This window comes from Arvicanthis niloticus, chromosome 18, assembly GCF_011762505.2.
Source record: "Arvicanthis niloticus isolate mArvNil1 chromosome 18, mArvNil1.pat.X, whole genome shotgun sequence".
Taxonomy (NCBI): Eukaryota; Metazoa; Chordata; class Mammalia; order Rodentia; family Muridae; genus Arvicanthis; species Arvicanthis niloticus.
The window spans coordinates 15,308,113-15,327,691 of record NC_047675.1 but is presented as its reverse complement, the minus strand read 5'-3'; the positions used below and the strand labels follow the sequence as shown (position 1 = coordinate 15,327,691).

Here is a 19,579-nt window from a genome sequence, read left to right as displayed (position 1 = left end):
CACAAGATATGTTGGTTAGGTTTGTTTTGTTTTCTTCTTGTCAATTTGACACAATTGGCGTTATCTGAGAAGAGAAACTTCAGTTGATAAGGTGCCTTCATCAAACTGGCCTGTGAACATGTCTATGGGCCATTTTCTTCATTAATGATTTTATGTGAAAGGGCCAAGCATACTGTGGGTGGTGTCATCCCAGGGCAGATGGCTCTGGGCTATATAAGAAAGCAGGCTAAGCAAGACAGTGATTCTTTCATGGCTTCTGGATCAGCTCCTGCCTTGTTCCTGCCCCATCTTTCCCCAGTGATGGGCTGGTTGTGACACTGGAGTGTAAGCCTTTCTTCCCCAAGTTGCCTTTGGTTGTGGTGGTTAATTGCCGCCATAGACCACAAGCTGGGACACAAGATAGAAGACATGGAGGGAGGAGGAAACCTTGGCTACAACAGGGTTAGCCATTTTTGGTTGCAGGTTCCAGAATATCTCATGGAAAAAAGATATGTACTCTGGAAAGTTCTGGTCATTTCCAGGGTCAGCTGGGGTGCTGGGTTGAACCAGTTCCTCATGGACATCTAGCAAGATGCACCCTGATCCTGACCCTGACTTGACTTCCATCCATGAACCCGCTGGCCCTGACTGGGGCCACCCGCTGGCCACAGTCACTTCCTTCTTTAAGAGGCAGAACATAACTTGTGTGTCAAAGTGTTTGTCAAGAGCCCTGTAGTCAAGAGCACCTTAGATTAACTACTAAGCCCTAGTTTGCACTGGAAATACTGTAAACATACAGATAAATAATGGCTACCTCAGAACTGGGGGTCCACAATGGATGCAGAAACATGCTAACTGGGATGGAGGCTCTTGCCCTGTTCAGCCTGTCCCTGTGTCTCAGGGCCTTGCAGGCTCACCAGATCAGGCTGTGTCAAAAATGTCCTCTTTTTTGAAGGCAGGGCCCAGGCAGATACGGATGAAGCTAAGCTAGGGTTTTTGCCCCGGCACCAAAGTTCTGAAAGTGCTTCTTGCCTTGGGAACTTGTTTTGAAGAAGCTTGCAGGCCGTTAGAATGGAGTATAGACTTGTTACTTAGGAAAGTGTTGCCTCCAATAAACATGGAAATAGCACTTATTTTTCCAGCCTGTTTCCCCCTCAGCCACAGTAGGGACAAGGACAAGAAAGTGTGTGAAGTAGATGTATCAGTGTTGGCCCCTGGCAGACTCAAGTCACATGGCAAGCTTGTTTAGGGAGGAGGGCATTTGGAACTGCCTCAGTCACTCAAATCCCCTCTCTGGGGTAAGTGAGGTTTGTTGGGAGGCCGTGTTCTACATGGACATTTTTTTGTGCCTTTCACAGGGGCAGGTGCCTTGATCTTTGCATCCTTCATCCTTAGGAACACACAAAGCCTCACTTGCTGTATGATATCTTTAACCTTTGCCTGGGTCATCATGGTGTGTGTGTTGGGCTTGACTCACAGCAGCAATAAGCCAGTAAGTTTTCTCATATCATATGGACTTGGTACCAGGCTTTGTATTTATTTCCTCATTACAACAATTAAAGATATAAATGAGCCAGGACAGGAAGTGACTTCTCCAAAGTTCCCACTTGCTTAAATGGTGGGATGTGGATTTGAACTGAGGCAAGATGGCTTTACAGCCTGGGGCTCTTATCCTCTCTTTCCTTTCCATGGCAACTGAAGTGTAAAGACAGCTGTCTGCTGCTGGTGTGTGTTGTTTAACTGCCAATGTCCAGTAACTGTGTCCATAAGCAGTGGGCTGTGCCTGATGTCTTGATGTTTCCCAGTCAGTAGGTTCTCAGCCCTTGGATGTACCTGGAACTCAACACTGGGCGGTTCTGCTTTCCTCAGAGGTGGAGAGTGCCTGTTCACATCCAGGTCTGGTTGTGAGAAGAGATGAGAAAGGAGACCTTCCAGGCACTTGACTGCCTGGCTGACTGTGACTTGGGCCCTTTTCTTATTCCCAGGCCTCCTCTTCCTGTGATCCTTCTTTCTGCCTTTGCCTGCTCTCACTCCACCCCCTCCCCCCTTAGAACTCCACTAGGCTGGTGTACTTATTGGTAGGTGGGGCTTAGCTGGTCTCACATCCTCCCGTGGCTGTCCGTTTAGCTAGTGTTGCTCTCTGCTTGCTGTGGCGGGAACAGATGCTGCGGGTCCCACTCAGGGCCTTGTGGGTGCAGCAGGAACTAGGGGCTCAGGGGGACACTTCTGAGGTCACATGTAGCAGGGGGTCGTCTTGAGCTGTCTGTGTAACCCATATTTCTGCTCCATCTTCCCTTCTGCCATTCACCTCCTCACTCATTTGCCCACACATTTATTACTTGTCTTTTTTTTTTTTCTTTTTCCATTTGGTATGCTGGGCTTTTTGTGGGCTTTGAGACCACCAAGATAAACAGGGCTAGGAAGTACACTTGTAGCAAACATGTGTATGTTATGCCTGCCACAAACCGGGCACTCAGGAGGCATTTATGGGGGAAGGGAGAGTGAACGAAGGCCTGTGATTGCTGGCACTGATACATTCTCTCTAGCTCTGCCATTGGCATATTGCAGTCTCCTGCGTCCATTACATGGTGCTCAGACCACCGGCAGTCCCAAAGACAGGCCTTCTCCATGGTTCTTGAAGGTTCTCAGGGTACTCAGGGCTCTGTACCTGAAAGCTGGTTTTACAGTTCCTCCTGGGAAGAAAAGAGGCCCCCATCTTGGAGCAGTGCATTGGCCAGGACTGGGACAGGTGCTTCAGTCTCTGATGACTCCTGCTCAGTCTGTCTCAGCCGCCCTTAGGTGCTGAGGAGGCTGAGGAGCCCCAGCAGTCCCAGGTCAGGAGGCCAGGAAGTCTCCCAGACCCATAGTGCCAGACTTTCCCCTGCTGTTTTTCAACACTGGGCAAGCACAGCTGCTTGTTTTCCCTTCAGCCCTTCCTCAGGTATCACCCCCTCCCTGCACACACACTCCTTTAATGCCCTGTGCAGTGGTTAGTTGGGGCTCTGGAGTACAGAGCTGTCTCTTCTGGGGTCCTCCTAATGTAGTTTGCTTCCCTGTCTGAAACTTGGGGTTGCCATGGTATCTAGGCATCAAGCTATCATGTCAAGGAAGCCTTAGGCAGAGGACCCCAAGATTCCCCCTGCTGGGGAGGCTGGCTCATCTTGCTCTACCTTTGGCAAACCGTTGCTCCCTCCCTGCCACTTCTTGGGCTGTGTGTTGCTTTCTTGAGAGACTGTGGTCCTCCCTCACATGGTCATCCTGAGGAGGACTGTGGCTTGGTGGGATAAAGGAACTAGCTTTCTACTGAGAAGCAGGGTGTGTCATGGCCTCTGTTACCAGAGACCTCCAGTCTACATCTTTTGGTTCAGGGGTTGTGTTTTATAGGGTGGAGTAGCATGGTAGGGGTGTGTGCAAGAAGCCAGAGTCTAGTGCGACGGGGAAGGCTCTCTGTACAGATAGGCTGGATGCTTTGAGATCAGCAATATTTGAGTTCTTCAATTTAAAAGATGGCATCTTTGTGTGGTCCCACTTAATACTATCCACTAAACAGAGCTGTGACGTTTGTTTTTCTTATGCCCCCACCCTTATAGACACAAACTTGCTTCTTTGAAACCAATTCCTTTTCCCACACGCTCAGCACTTACTGAGTGCCTATTATGTGCTATTTGCACCAAAGGCAGGGGTGTGGCAGTGAGCAGAAGCAGCTGCAGCCACACCCATAGCCATACCCATAGCCACACCCCATGGTTGATGGGCAAGCTCTGCCTAGTTACTACAACGAGTAACTAGGCCAGAGCTACAGCTGTCAGAAGTCTTCTCAGGGTTGGAAGTCTGAACTGGTGTGTCGCCATGGCTGGTGGTTGGTACCAGAGGCTGGGGGTTAAGTGGAAGCTGTGCTAACCTTGGGCTTCTCGGTCTGGCAGCTTTATTCCCAGTGGGAGTATCCCAGGGGACCTGCTGGGAAGCTCCAAGCTCCGCCTCCTAGCCTCAGTCTCTGTGTGTCAATTCCATTGTACTCTCTTGGTTAGGGGCTTGCCAAAGCTGCCATCCTGAGGAGGGGCTGTGGAGGGAAGTGGGTTCTTCCTTCTTGATGGGTGCAGGGTCAAGGACTCACTGTAGAGGGCCAGATAGAATGAGCGCTATTTTGGTGTCTCTGGAAAATGCAGACTGCCACAGTGGATGAGAGAGAAAGAGCAAACTGGTCCATACGAGCAGCCTCCGTACCAAGTACTCTTACGGCAAGGGGGCAGGGCTGGCAGAGGGCCTGGGTCTGTGCAGGGAATTGAGTTAGGTTGGTGAGAGGAAAAGATACCTTGGCTTCGAGGGAGCAGGAAGTGTTAGGTTCTAGGCAGAGGCAGCTGGACCGTTCGTGGAACTGAAAGGCCCATGTGGCCAGTCAGGCCTTCCAAGTGGCTTTGGTGGCATGTACACGTTTCTTAACCCTTGGCTGGTTGTTTGTTTCTGCTGTGGGCAGACAGTGTGGTGGTCCCGCCCCTTCCCTTCCGGCCTTGACTAACCTATGGGGACGGGGTGGCAACTGCTTGTAACACTCCTCAGCTGGCTTATGCATGGAAGGCGGTGGGCATCCCACAGAGCTTCAGTTAATTCCAGCTTCTGTCTTGATGGCTTCCTGGGCAAAACCGAGAAAGTGTCAAACTGAGTTGTCTGTGGTGGAGCATGAGGCCTGGGAAGTAGAGGCAGGTGTCCATTTGGATTGGGAAGGCAGTGGTTTCTGGCTCATTTGGTTTCCCGTCCCATGCATGGGGCCACAAGGGAGTAGTAGCTCTGTGCAAAGTCCTTGTAGCTTGGATTTTCCCTGTTCAAGGCTTTAGCTGCTGTTGATGGCATCTGGGAGAACCAGAGTTGGCTGGGAGGGAAAGGAGCTAACAGCTTTGCTCACAAGCCCAGAGGCCTCAACAGAGGAGAAACCAGCAGGCTGCCCTTTCCCAGCTTGCTGAGTGGTGTATCTGATCCCTGGGTGGCTGGAGGGGCCTGTAGGTCAGCTTCAGTTGAAGCCAGGAGGACACTGTGCTAGAAACAGGGGTGGCAGTTGGTAGGGACTTGGATATGCCTGGACATCTATCTCTTGTGCTTGTTCTAGCCATATGCAGTCTCAGAGTGGAGACCAATAGGCTAGTTGGGACTGGCAGGACAATCCCTGACTAGATGAACGGGGTCACAGAAGTAGGGAAAGCCAGACATCTGACCCTAGAGACTTGTGCAGCTGATCCCGGTGGATCCAGGATAGAGAAGCCACAGATTGCTCCAGGGAGGATGTTGGCCCCAGAGCCTTGTACCTCTGAGAGCTGATGTCTCAACAGTTGAACAGTATAGGCTCCATTTCTTGTATAGCCTGTGGTGACTCGAGGAGCCTCTGTTTTCTTCTCTTAAAAAAAGAAAAGACAGCCGGGCGGTGGTGGCCCACGCCTTTAATCCTAGCACTTGGGAGGCAGAGGCAGGCGGATTTCTGAGTTCGAGGTCAGCCTGGTCTACAGAGTGAGTTCCAGGACAGCCAGGGCTACACAGAGAAACCCTGTCTTGGAAAAAAAAAAAAAAACAAAAAACACAAAAATAAAAAAACAAAAACAAAACAAAAAAAAAAAAAAAAAAAAAGAAAAAGAAAAAAAGAAAAGACAGGCTGTAGAGATGGCTCAGTGTCTGCTCGTCCTGAGGTCCTGAGTTCAATTCCCAGCAACCACATGGTGGCTCACAACCATCTGTAATGGGATCTGATGCCTTCTTCTGACCTGTAGTTGTGCATGCAAATAGAGCACTCAAATACATGAAATGATTAAATAAATCTTAAAAAAAAAAAAGAAAAGAAAAAAAACCTTTTTCATTCTTTTCCCCTTCTGGTGAGATTCTAGTGCTGCTGAATAGGAAAGTAGGGTTCTTTCTCTTCCTCCTCTTCCTCCTTCTCTTCCTCCTCCTCCTCTTTTTCTACTTCTCTTTCCTTCCTTCCTTCCTTCCTTCCTTCCTTCCTTCCTTCCTTCCTTTCCTCTTTTTTTTTTCTGTTGTTGTTGGTTTTTGAGACAAAACCTTTCTGTGTAGCCCTGGCTGTCCTGGAACTTGCTTTGTAGACCAGGCTGGCCTCAGACTCAGAGATCTTCCTGCCTCTGCCTCCTGAGTGCTGGGATTAAAGGTGTACACCACCACCACCACCCAGTAAGAGTCCTTACTTGAAAGGAGACTCTATAGGGTGTCCTGCCCAGGACCAGAGAGTGTTGTTGTTGTTTCAGGGTCCTTGGGTGCTGGGTCTTAAGAGAAAGTCTCTTTCTCAGAACTTGAACTGTCTGACACTCTTCTCTCAGCTTTACTTTCCTTGAAGGTCAGGCTGGAGAGCTTTTCACCCTGGGAGGCTGGATTGGGGAGGTCTGGGCCTCTGTCTACCCCAAGCTGACTTCTGCTTCTGCCCCTTGCCTCCTTCTTGCCCCTTTCTGCACAGCCGCCCTGCCTTCCCATTAGCAGCCAGACATAGAGGAGGTGACAGTTTCTTAAGACAGCTTTTTATACTCTTGGACGCCTTTATGGGTTTTTGCCTTATAAAAACTGAGGGCTGACATTCTGATTTATGTACTCCCGATTCAACAGGATGTACCAGATTTAAAGAGATCAAATGCAGTGTAGTGTTTGTGGTTCCAATTGCGGATTCACTGAGCTATTACAGCTAAAATTGCCAAGTAAATATGGCGCAAAAAAAAAAAAAATAACAAGGGGGTAATTTAAATATGTCTATTAAACTGTGTGTTAAGTAAAGCAGCAAAGGCTTGGTGTGGAGTGTAGCTTACTATCTAGAGAGTTGGTAGAGCAGATAATGCTGGAATTATGACTCGTTTAAATCCTCTACAGAAGGTTTTCTTTGTTTTTGTTTTTAAATTAAGGAAAGAGACAGTGAACTAGCGTTTCAGAGAGCGGTGCTTGCCTGTGTAAGTACGCTCTGTGATGATGATAATTTCAGGGGCTCTGAATGATATGTTTTATTTCTTCACTTTCTGTTTCTCACATCGCTGTTGCTGCTGTGGATCAGATTCCCTGAGATAAATATGCTTTTAATGGGATTTCTGTATTGCCGGGAGTTGGCTTGTTCTGGTAATAAAAGAACCTAAAAATTGTACATCCCTTAATTGGTAAGAAGAGAGATGTTTTGATGGGCCACAAATGGAAGCATTGATTTTTACTGCCTCTGCCGTGCGTCCTACACTCCTCCCTGCCATGGAAGGCAGCAGCTGGCTCTCCAATGAGCTGATTTGTGTTCCCAGGTTCTTGATGCTGGGGGTTTGGAAATGTATGTTCTTTGCAGACAGGAGAAATAGAGCCCTTATAACATCATCTGTTTCTAAATTGAAATATTTATGGGTCTGCGCTTTGCACCTCAAATTGAATGGGTTCTTGGCTTCGCGTCTCTCTGATGCTTTGGTCACTAGCCCTGGGGAATGTAAAGGTTGTTTGCTAAGTCTTTTTTGGTTACAGTTATGTGCAGGCATATATGCACATACACATGCATGCATATATATTTGCATAAATACATTTATGCATGGCAGTGGCCTTTTTCATTGACTTAGGTCAGCGCTGCCAGTTTCTGACCTATGTTTTAGGACAATTGTGTATAGAAAGGGATGCACTTGGGTTTTCCAACCCAAGGATTTCTGTATTTTAACGGGCACACTTAATCCACTGACATTTATGAGGGATCCTAGCATGTGTAGTATGTTTACTGTGTTATTTTTTTTCTTTCTGTGTGTTGCTTTACAAGGTCTGTTGATTGCTAAGATTGAGGCTATTCTCTGTCCCCACAGATGTGTGGGGCTATAAGGTAGACAGAGGTCAGGGAATGGATGGTGCTGAGATGTTACACCTCCTCTGGATATGGGAAGGCCCTGCTTTGACATGGAACTCCCGAAGCTGTCCCTCTCTGCAAATTGCTGCAGCACATGACCTGAGGCCCTTTACCATGCTCTGGAGTGTGAGCCTGTGAAATGGGGCTCTGCACTCAGAATCATGGATTTGCTGAGCCTGTGAATGCAGGGTTTCTCCTCCACAGGCTCACCGCATAGGGTTACGTCCAGAGCAGTTGTTAATCTTACAGAAACCGCTACCATCATCCAAGCCTGGTGTTTACTGTCTAGGTGGCTCCCTGGTCACCCAGGAATGGCTGGATCTGTTCAGGCTTTTTGTGGTCTTTGCTTTCTTTTGTTGAGTCAGGGCTTCATTCCGCCCAGACTGGCTGCTAAGTCATTAGGTCGCTCCCTTTGGCCTTGAACTGGGAATTTTCTAACGCGGAGATTGCTGGCCTGTGCCACCATGGCTAGCTTCATTCAAGTTTTGGATTTAGCCATCTTGGATCCGTCAACTTCATGCCCTTTCTTTTTTTCCAGAGACAGGCCATTTGCAGGGACCTGGGAGATTTGTTGTGTGGAGGGCCCCGGTGGCTGAGAGGTTCCCGTTCTAAACTGTAGTAGGAGGACTTCAGGGGAAAATGGGTGTGCTGGGTGCGGCTGTGCGGGCTACAGAGAGGTATGTTGTAGAACTGGATTTTTTTAGGAAACAAATGCTAAAGCTTTCTCACTTCCCTGAGGGGTTACAACCCCCAGCAGCCATGCATAGAGGGAAGATGACAGGAAGTCCTCCTAGAAGATTTGCGCCACGAATTAAAGAATCTAGTTGAGAATTACTGCACCACATGCTACAGCCCCCTTCTCCCCAATATATTAATATACTGAGAGGTGTCGAGAATAATGGACCCCAGGCGGTAGAGTAATTAAATGTATCGCAATAAATACTGGGTGATTCTTTTAAACCCCTTTCCCGAGACCCCGTCGGCTGATGTGGACTGTATTCTTCCTGTTGGCAGGAGGCCTAGAAGGAGAGCCAGAGTGTGATCGGAAAACCAGCCGCGCGCTGGAAGACAGGAACAGCGTGACAAGTCAAGAGGAGAGAAATGAGGACGATGAAGACGTGGAAGATGAGTCAATTTACACCTGCGATCACTGTCAGCAGGACTTCGAGTCTCTGGCAGACCTGACGGACCACCGGGCCCACCGCTGTCCTGGAGGTAATGCTAAATAGCGCCGGGATTCTGACAGGTGGTTACACGGATAATTGGACATAGCAACAGCTTGAAGCCTCAAGTGAGATTAAAGAATTAATAATGTAATTTTACAGTTAATGTCATTTTATTGTGGTGTCTTGGGTACCCTGTATCCTCTTTTAAATAAAATTAAAAATAAAAGCCACAGCATCCTGGCAAGCAGAAATTAGGTAGAGGTACCACCTTACCCTACTCCACAGTATACGGGCTGTAAGTGGGTGAGTCCTCGCATTTATAGAAAGCGTTTTGGAAACCTAGCAATTAAGAGGTTGTTAGTGCAAGGTTAAGCAGCTTAAGTGTGGAAAGCCATGCAAAGCAGTGAGCTGTGTGGAAGGACTTGTGGTGGGATGGGGGAATTTCAAAGATCAAGGCCAACCTGTGCAATAGAGACCCAGGTCTACCTCTGGGCTTGGTGTGCTCCTCATGAGCAAGAGAAGTGCTAGAGGTAGCAACAGCTCTATTCCGAAGGCATCCAACACTTTGGAGGTATGCTGGGACACGGTGTCATGAGGAGTCACTTAAGGCTCAGCACAGTACATGCTCTCTCTTTCTGGTGGGTAGGGAGCTGGGAACATGCCTTGGGGTGTGCCAGCCACTCGTACATTTCTGGGCTCTTCACAACCCTGCATTTCATCATGGTCATCAGTCAAATCCTTTGGATGCAAGTTTTGGGAAAAGGACCTTTAAATCTCAGGTCCATTTTCTAAAGCCCTGGAGACTGTCACCCACTTGGGGTTCAAATTTACTGAGAGGAAGTAGCTTGAAACTCAAACCTCTTGCTTAGCCTGTTCTTAAAGGCCCTTAGGTATGGCTGGGCCTCTGCTGAGAAGTGTTTCCCATCTCTACAGAACCCCCCGGGAAGGGACCCTATCCATCACAAACATCTCCTTCCTTCAGCTCTCAGCATCAACTTGAATCTCATGCCCATCTACCATGCTCTTAACAATGCTGGTGTTTCTGTGTGGAGAAGAAATCACGAGACTCAGGAGCAGAGGTGGGGAGAGGCAAGCACCAGAGCTGAGGTCTGTGTTACAAATAAGTCAGCGGCTAACTGCTTCAGCGGGTTGCCTCCAGCAGGCTGAACTCTGCAGCCATCTGTTTGCAGGGTGCCTTGGTATTGATGTTGGTGGTGCCTACTGTAGCCCTGCCTACTTCCTAACAGGACCCCACTAACGACCTCCATTGGGATGTGATATGTGATATCTAGGAACACCCCCAAAACCTGGAGCATTGGAAGGGAGTTAGAGTGTAAGTAGTGACCTTGCTTAAAAGCATCCTGGAGAAATTCATTATCACCCTAGCTGAGCGCATCCCTAACATGGATAAGACACGTGCAGGACTCTCCCTAGGACTTGTAGGATCACAGAAACGAACCACTGATTATTGTTTGGGCCTTACCCCCAAAACCCTCCCCTACCTGGGGTGTGCCATACACTCCAGTTGCTTCCTGCATTGCAGGGCTGTTGTGTGTGGAGAATGTAGCCTTTCATTCTGAGGTACTTTGGTATCCTGGCTAGTTCACTTTACCAGTTCTGTTTCATGCATTGATCGGGCTTTAGCATAAAGATGTCATGGGGAACTTGGTTTCTGCTTTTGTACTATATAAAATTATGTAAAAAGTACAGTAGCAATAGCCTGGTGGTGGTGGCACAGGTCTTTGATCTCAGCACTTGGGAGGCAGAGGCAGGCAGATCTCTGAGTTTAAGGCCAGCCTGATCCACAGAGCGAGTTCCCAGGACAGCCAGGGCTACACAGAGAAACCCTGTCTCAAAAACACCAACCAATGACCAATAAACAAACAAGATTCAGTAGCTTAGTTTCCTTGGCTGGGCTCACTGTTGATCAGCTGATGGTGTCACCAGCCCTCCTCCCCACTGCATGCTGTGCAGAAGATGATGCTGGTGTGTCCACTCTGGGGAAAGACATCCCAGAGAGGTCCATGCTGGTGTGTCTGGCAGCTCCAGGGCTCTGCTGAGTGACCATCCTGTCAAAAAAGTAGTCTTATGCTTAGTTTTATCTGAAAAAGGAAAAAACCCTCAGTGTCTAATTGATTCTCCCACTCGGCACTTGGCACAGAGCACACACATATCAAGGGTAAGGATTTCTCCCCACCAGCGGCCAGCCGGCTGAGCAGTGGGCTCTGATCTAATCCAGCCGTGACACTGCCTGATCAGAGACAGCCTTGGATGCTCTGGATCGAGGGCTCAGTTCTGCACTGTTCTTCCACTTTCAATATGAACCACAAACTTTGGCTGTGCCTGTGTTTCTAACCAAGAAACTAAACTGGGGTCCTGTACTCCCTTACGTTGGATTTGAACAGTTTGCCAAAGTGGCTGAGAGAACTCAAGGAAACACTTTTTCTGTAAATGCCAGCTTGCTCTAAAAGGTGTTCTGGAGAATGTGAACACAGAGCTGTGGGATGAGGTGTAGGGAAGGAGCCCGGAGCTTCCTGCCCTTTGGACACCACTCTCTGCTACTCATCTTTAGAAACTCTTGATCCCCAGCCTCCTGGGGTTTTATGATGGTTCATTGTGTCATCAGCCTGCTTAGGTTACTGGCCTTTAGCCATTGGTGTTCTCTCTAGCTCCTCCCTTCCTAGAGGGAGGGAAGGAACACAATACATACCAGAGACTGTTGGACCCAAAGTTCTCCCTGTTGAAAATTTGGGGGTCAAGGGCAGTACTACCTGTGTTTCCTGATGTCTGCCCTCTGAGAATGGAAGTCTTGTCCTTTGTAGAAGCCAGCGCTCCTGGGATGTGGAGAAAGGGGAGCCCATTTATAAAGCTGGCATGGCAGGAGTGGAGGGCTCTGATGGGTGTGTTCATGGGAAATGGTTGTTTTAAAAATCACATATATGTGGCCAGGCATGGTGGCTTTAATCCTGGCACTCAAGAGGCAGAGGCAGGTGGAGCTCTGTGAGTTCAAGGTCAGCCTGGTCTACAAAGCAAGTCTAGGACAGCCAGGACTCTATTATACCCTCCCTGTCTTGGAAAAAAAGCGTGTGTGTGTGTGTGTGTGTGTGTGTGTGTGTGTGTGTGTTTACATGTGTGTACATGTGTGTACATTTGTGCATATGTATGTGTGAAGGCCAGTGCTCAACCTGGGTTGTCATTTCTCATTTTTTTATGACAGGGTCTTTCACTGGCAGCTGATTTTTGTTGTTTAGGTGATGGTAGCTAGATGGCCAGCGAGTGCCACAGATCCACCTGCCTCTGCCTTCTGAGCCCTGGGATTACAGGTGTTGCCACCGTGACCAGCCTTTTGGTGGAGTGCTAGGGATTAAATTAAGTTCCTTGAGTTTTCATGTCAAGCACTTTAGCTACTGGGCTGCTGCTCCAGGGTGAGGGCTGGGTCGTCTTGAGTGGAGTTGACTTAAAACTTTCTTGGCAGTGGGACCTGTGTCAGTCAGATTTTCTTTGCTGTGATCAAGCACCAGAGCAACACAGGTTAAATGTGGAAGGATTTCTTTTGGTTCCCAGTTTCAGAGATTTCAGTCCTTGGTTATTCGACTCTGTTGTTTCTGGACCATGATAAGACGGAACATCACGGGAGAAGGATGCGGCAGGGGAAGTCTGTTCCTCTCGACAGCCAGGAAGAAGGCAGGGGGAAGGGTTGGGAGAAGGGAGAGAAAATGCATAAATTGGGCATGGTACATGCTTTCAGGGCATCCCTCAGTGATTCACATCCCAGAATTAGGCCCATCCCTCAGTAATTCTATTATATGATGAATCCATAAGTTAGGTCAGAGTTTTCATAATCACTTCCCAAAACTCCATTAGCTGGCAACCCAGAACCCAGCACATAAGCCTTTAGGGGACATCTCTGATCCATAACATGAATCTCTTCTATCTAAAGCATCGGGAGTAGAAATGGAAGGGACAGTACTTGGCATCAGTAGCATGGGAGGAAAGAGTTGCAGGTACTGGGGACCAACCCAGGTGAAGGGGGACACACAGGGAAGGGGAGCTTTCTGTGGAAAGGTGACAACGAGAGTCTTAAGGATGACCCTACCTGGCGCCTAGGCCTCTACCTGAGGAATCTTCATTATTGGTTAGTGCCTCAGAAGGTGTCGTTGTTCCGTGGCAGGAGTGGCCATGTTTGGCCTATCTGTTTGTTGAAGCATGAACTTAAAAGGAAGTTCTGTGCCCCTGTCCCCAATACACAGAGGGAATGTGTGCATTTCTAGGCTGTGAGAAAACAAAGAAAAGTCTGATGTTCTCTGTTTGCTCTTGTCTTTACTTTTCTCCAGCCCCTGGCCAAGGGGAAGCAGATACCCTATCTCCATGCTGGGGTTATAAGCACACACCAAGAACCAACAGCATTGCCTGGTTAGTCTTTAACTTTTTTTCTGGGTAGATTCTCAGGTCACTGTGCAGTGTCTTTTTGGGGTGGGGTGGGAGAGTGGGCTTCTTGCTTTCATGTAGTAGTGTTCGAGGGGAGGAAGCTCGGGTGGCTGGGACGGGTGTCTCATCCTGTGAACAGGGTGAGTCTCTATAGTGTTGACATGGCAGTGTGCTGGCCTGCTGTGCCTAGTAGATGTGACATGCGGGCCCCCTCTTAGGAGATGCCATGCATTTGATAGCCCTTTGAATTGCAGTTTATGGAAAATCCCCACTAATTCAGACTCTGCTGTCTTAAATAGCATTGGAACAGGAAGAGGGCTGAAATGTACCCAAACACTATTTGTGATGTGATGTTCTGGCCATGAAAGTGCTAGGAACGGTTATAGCAGGGAGGTGGGGGACTCCAGTGACTTCAGAAAGTGTCTCTGGGCACTGCCTGGGGCTCTGCAGGAGCAGCTTCCATTTGGCCAGGGGCAGCTTCCAATGTTTATGTGCCATTGAAGCTGATCACTATGGACCTTTAGTCTAGATTCAGATAGAATCTTTTATCATTTCCTGGCACCAGTGCTACCTTGTGAGGCTAGTCTGTGATTTCAGCTGACCGTTGCTTTGGCCTAATTGAATGAGGCTGCCCTCCCGAGGATGCTGGGTGCTCTATCTATGCCATTGTAACATTTTAAAACTGACTTTCCCAGTGATTCTTCTGATAGTGCCCAAAGCTGGCTGTCAATCCTGCCCTGCAACAATCCCAATTCCTGAGCTGAGCTACTGATGGCTTTTAGAGGTAGTGGCCTCTTTGCTAAAGGATCAGCTGGTATATCTGGCTTTTCATTACAGGGAAGGGCAGGCAGGTGCAGTCTCTGTAGAAAGACCATGGGGTCTAATATGAAGCTGTAGAGACACGTTCCATGCAATAGACAAAGCCTGCAGGACTGGTGCTGACCTGAGCCTGATTCTTCCCTTTTGCTGGCATCCTCTCATCTCTGGCTTTGTCCAGGCTACATGATAGCTAAAGAGAAGCAGGGCTGAGGCCCATCATGCCCTTGGCGCTCAGAGTGAAAAAATAAGCAAATACTTCTTTCCATATGCTACACTATGGACTGATGTCTCCTACCACTCTGCACATATTTAGCTCTTACTGCATACAAGGCCCTGTGATACTGCCTGAAACATAGCCCCTACCACCTTCCCTGATTGTTCTCTCTGTAACCACATGCCTGTGGTCCATGCCCCTGTTAGTTTCTATAGGGAGCCTGTTACAGTGTTCACCATTTACTGTCCATGTCCCTCATTAAGCTTCATGAGGACAAGAGCCACGTTGCTTGTGTTCCATTATATTTCAATCCAGCACCTAGCAGACAGAGGTACTTAATATATGATTGCTGAATGAATGAATGAATGAATGCTCTCCATGTAGTCTCTACAACAATCCTAGCAAGAGTCAGGAGTTTTCCAATTTGTTCTCAATTTATACACTGAGTAACTGAGGCTCAGAGTTGAAGGAGCTTACCCAGAACGATAAATATGGAAAGAACAGGAGACTCACAAGGTCTGACTTGTTTGCTGCAAGCACACAGGCTGGAGACTGTGTAGCGTTCCGAATCCAACTGTGGACACAGCTTTCCTAGAGGCCCAACCACAAAAACACAAGTGGAGACTGTTTCAAAAGCTATGTTCTTGGGTTATTATTGTTGCCTCTTCCTGGGGACCCAGGGCTGTTCCCAGCCCCTCTGAAAGGCCAGCCATTCTCTTCTGGTAAAGGTGAGATATGGCTGTAGCAGAAGCCAAGGGGAAAGTTAATTAGGCCCTGGTTTGTTCAGTTGTAGCCAGAGTGACCTGTGGGTCCCAATTACAGGTCTGGGGCTGCACAAAAACTGGCACCTCTGCTGGCCTTGTTCCTGTCTGCCGCTGGCCAGGGCTCAGCTTTATGTGCCAGCTTAGGCCTCATTCTTGCTCTAACAGCATCAAGGTCCCTCCCTGCACTAATGGCTTGGGGCATCCCACGTACTGGTTCCGAGTGTGTCATACAGAGAAGAGATGGAGCCAGCCACTGGGCAGTGTGCTACCAAACATACAGATGCAGGGTGTGACTTTCTTCCAACTGTGAGGAACAACACCAAGCAGCACAGAAGGCCTTGGGGGCTTGAGCACAGTCTCTTGAATCAGGAGCTTTCCTGTGTACAGATAGTATCTGGTTAAAGAACAGAGCAAGGAGTGATAATAGCTACCAAATGTATAGAAGCCAGAGACACAAACCCAGTGAAATGACATACATATGTATTGGGGTTGGGGAAAACAGACAAGATTGACTACTGAATGGCACAAGAAAGAGAAGAGAAGAGAAGAGAAGAGAAGAGAAGAGAAGAGAAGAGAAGAGAAGAGAAGGAAGAGGCAGGCCATTGGCTGGAAAGGTTCAGTTCCTCCTTTATTAACCTAATGTTAGCCAGTTGGGGTGGAGTGGCTTTGTTCAGCCATGAACAGATTACAGTTCCTGAGATCTGGGGGTGAAGCACAGGCAGGAGGGAGGGCTCAGGGAAAGGAGTGTGGCAGGGGTGGTACCCAGGTCAGCTTGGGCTGGAGCCAGTGGCTTCTAAGTGTCCAGGGACAGAGCAGGAGACTGGAGACAAGCCCATATGTCCAAACATGGTTGGAACTTAAGGCACGAGGATACATGGGTTGCTCAAGAATTGGGACTAAGATTAGCAGGGTGGCTATCCTGAAATAAAAGGAAACTGGACCTCCCTTACTCCTTAGGCCAAAGTAAATCACATGGGGATCCGGGTTCTAAATAGAAAAAGAAAACTTAAAAATACTAAAAGAAAACATAGGAGAATTAGGAAATCAATTTAATAGGGCCAGGGTGAGTAGGGCCTCTCTAACTATAACCTCAGACCTAGAAGCCATAAAACAGGAGATAGAAACATCAAACGATATAAAAACCAAAACTGTAATATTGCTTTACACTTGCCATAGTAAATCAAACACAACACATATCACGGGCAAAGGATGTTTTCCTCAATGTGTCAGGAGCTTCTGTAAGCAAATAGTCAATAAATCAGCAGAAAACCAGGCAGGGCCTAGGCTGAGCCACAGCCAAAGCCACTGGAGATGACAGCACTGCCGAAGGCCAGTGCCCGCTCTGATTGGCTGGCACCACACTGGTGGTTAGATATTTTGAATATCTCCCATGTGCAAAGGATAGAAATGGAACCAGAAAAAGAAATACTAGTGGGATCTTAAACATTTAAAAAGATTCGGAGCTCCGTTTATAATAAGAAAACTATATATTTAAGCCACAGGGAAATGCCGTTTTTAACCTACCAGATTGGCAAAGATCAGAAAGCTTGCCAGCCCATCTTGCTCCTGATGTTCTTTGATGTCCAGGCTTGGATCTTGTTCTCTTTTCTGTTCTTAAGGTCGCCTTTGCCTGTGGCCAGAGCACACAGTAGATACTCCATAAGATACTTGCTGATTTTGCCACAGTGGGCTATGTAGCTTCTAAATGGTAAAGGGGTGCCTATGTCAAGATGAACATGAAGACACCTAAGTTAAGGTGCTTTGAATTCTGGGTAATCACCACAGATACTGTATGCACTGTGCCTGGGTATGGTAGAGTTTCGATTATGGTGTCCTGGAAGGAAGGTTTGAAATGAACAGAATGTCCGTCTTCATCTCACAAGTGTTACTTAGCATGCACTGGGGGGGGGGGGGGTCCCTCTGGAGCACCTGGGATGCAGATTGTGATAGAAGAACATCTATAGTACATCCTCCCCTTGACTCAACTACACAGAGTGAGTGCAACTGTCTGGTTGTTCATCTTCACAGCTGCCTGACAAATCTACCACTCTTATAGAAGACAGCGCTCCAGTGGACCATGGGGAAATCTGTGTACATGTGCTGGTCTAGTGGACTTGAGACTCTCCCAAGTAAAGACATGTCTTTAATCCTTTCCCTCCTGGCTGCTATACTAGCTGCTTTACTAAGCTTTAGCATCACTGAACTTGCTTTGGTGGCCCAGGGTGCAACAGTTGGCATGAGGTGGGCCTTCTGAAGACACTGGCTAGGACTGGCCCAAATGAGCAGGGCAGAGAGTTCCAGGGAGTGCAGTGGCCCAGATCTCTCCTTAACGGGAGAATCTTGCCTTCTCTCACGAAGTCTCAAAGCTTTTGTTGGCTTCCTGTGCTTGGTCTCAACTAGACCACGAGGTCCGAACCTAACCTGGTACCAGGCTAGTTGCCCATGTGACCTGATGAGGTCCGAGTCTAACCGTCTCTTATCTGTTGCAGTTTGGAAATTTTCAGAAGACAAGTAAAGATGGTGAACATACTGTGCACACACATGAGTGTCCTTATGTGTATTTATGTGCTCATCTCTTTCTAGCTGGAAGGAATGCATAGCCTGTGCTGGAAAGTGGAGTTATTTGAATAACCTGTTCAGTTGCCTGGCACATAATAGGTCTCTAGTTAATGTAATTTGGAGACTCAACCCAAATGGCAAGCAGATCACAGACCCACTAGCCCAGGAAACTAAGAAGTAAGGCTGGTTTCACACCTTGTTCTTCAGGGCCTGAGGATACCACCCCAAGTCTTTCTTGCAAGGTGTCCTTGCAGCTGGGCAGTGGTGGCACACGCCTTGAATCCCAGCACTTGGGAGGCAGAGGCAGGCAGATTTCTGAGTTCGAGGCCAGCCTGGTCTACAGAGTGAGTTCCAAGACAGCCAGGGCTACACAGAAAAACCCTGTCTCGAAAAACAGACAAACAAACAAGCAAGGTGACCTTAGTACCCACAGGCGACTACCCTCCCAACTCAGCAGTCTCAGTAGAGCATGTGGCTTCTTTTCAATGGTCAGGCTAGATGTCCTAAGGTAGATACCCAGTGGAACAGGCAAGACCAGGAATCACTCATTCCTGATCTTCACTGTTGCAGAACAGATGGACACATGCTGTGCCATGGGAGACAGTCACGAGCATTCAGTTGGCTTAGTGTAGGAAGTCAGCAGCTCCATGTTGGTGTAGAAGTTGAGGAGGTGGAGACCAGGCAACATGGGCATCCTCTTCCAGAGGTGAGAATTCTAATGCAATCAAGTGTAAAAGACTGAGAGCCTAGCCCTGCGCCAGGTTGTGGGGAACCTGTCAAGGTGACTTACTTTGCTTTGCACATCATCCCTAAAGCTGATGTGGACATTTTGGATGGTAGAATCCTTTTAGCCTTAATATCAGCCCATTTGGGCCTGCAGAACTATTCATTCAAAACCAACCAGATCTCATAAAACAAAAACAAAAACAAACAAACAAACAACAACAACAACAAAAAACCCAACCAGAACTCTGATTTGGGCTGACCTGGTAGTAAGGCAAGACTGGCCCAGGGTGATGGTCCAATGGAGGTGATCACTTGACTATAGCTTGGGATATCTGTTAATCGTCATGGCAGCTTCCATGTGGCCAGGAAAGCATGAGCTTTTACCCAATTCATGGTTACTTGCATATGTCTGGCACAGGCTCACAGGCACCTGAGGTCTTCTGATCTTTTGTCATTCAGAGCCTGTGGGGTTCCCACCTTTGTAGAGAGGTTTTCTTCCATATTGCCTAGCCTCTTACCACCAGGGGGCCTCTTAAACGGAGCCTGTCAGCCCTTAGCCTCTGTGGTATAGGTGAAGTGTTCAAGGCCAGCATGAGCGGAGTGGAACAAGGAACAGAGCAGAAAGGTTAGACCCAGGCCGTATCAAAGAATATACAACAGGCAGTGTCCCCTATGTTCCCATGATGTCAAAAGACAGAGAAGGGAGGCCTGAGTCATGGCTGCAAATTAAGAAGTGGAGATCACTTGGTGGTCAGGGTCAGCAAGCCAAGCCCAGTCTTGCTTCTGTCAAGTAGGGCAATCTGCTGAAATCAAGGGACTGTGGTGAAGGCTGCTGGACTCAGTCTCCCTGTATCTCCCGCTTGTGGTGAGTGCCAGGACTGTTGGCTCAGGCCATGTCAAGCTGTCCCAGAGGAAGTAAGGTGCTGCTGGTGTAGTAAACCAGGGCAGATGTTGGCAGCTGGCAACAGCTCAAAGACAGAAAGAACTTCTCTTTGACCTAGAGTGACAGGGAAGATTCCAGACGGTGCTGTGAGCTCCGGGAAGAGCTAGGATATGGCTGCAGCTGGAGGTGTAGCTCAGTGGTGGG

At 48.2% G+C, this 19,579-nt stretch overlaps 1 protein-coding gene across 2 annotated transcripts in view; it reads left to right on the top strand.

Annotated features, from left to right (window-relative positions):
* The window catches only part of Znf423 (zinc finger protein 423), a 297,120-nt gene that overhangs the window by 91,022 nt on the left and 186,519 nt on the right, over positions 1–19,579 (top strand). For both annotated transcript variants that reach the window (XM_076915562.1, XM_034522804.2), the window contains exon 3: positions 8,831–9,031. In XM_076915562.1, the coding sequence (XP_076771677.1) occupies positions 8,831–9,031 (201 nt within the window). The remainder of the gene's footprint in view (positions 1–8,830; positions 9,032–19,579) is intronic.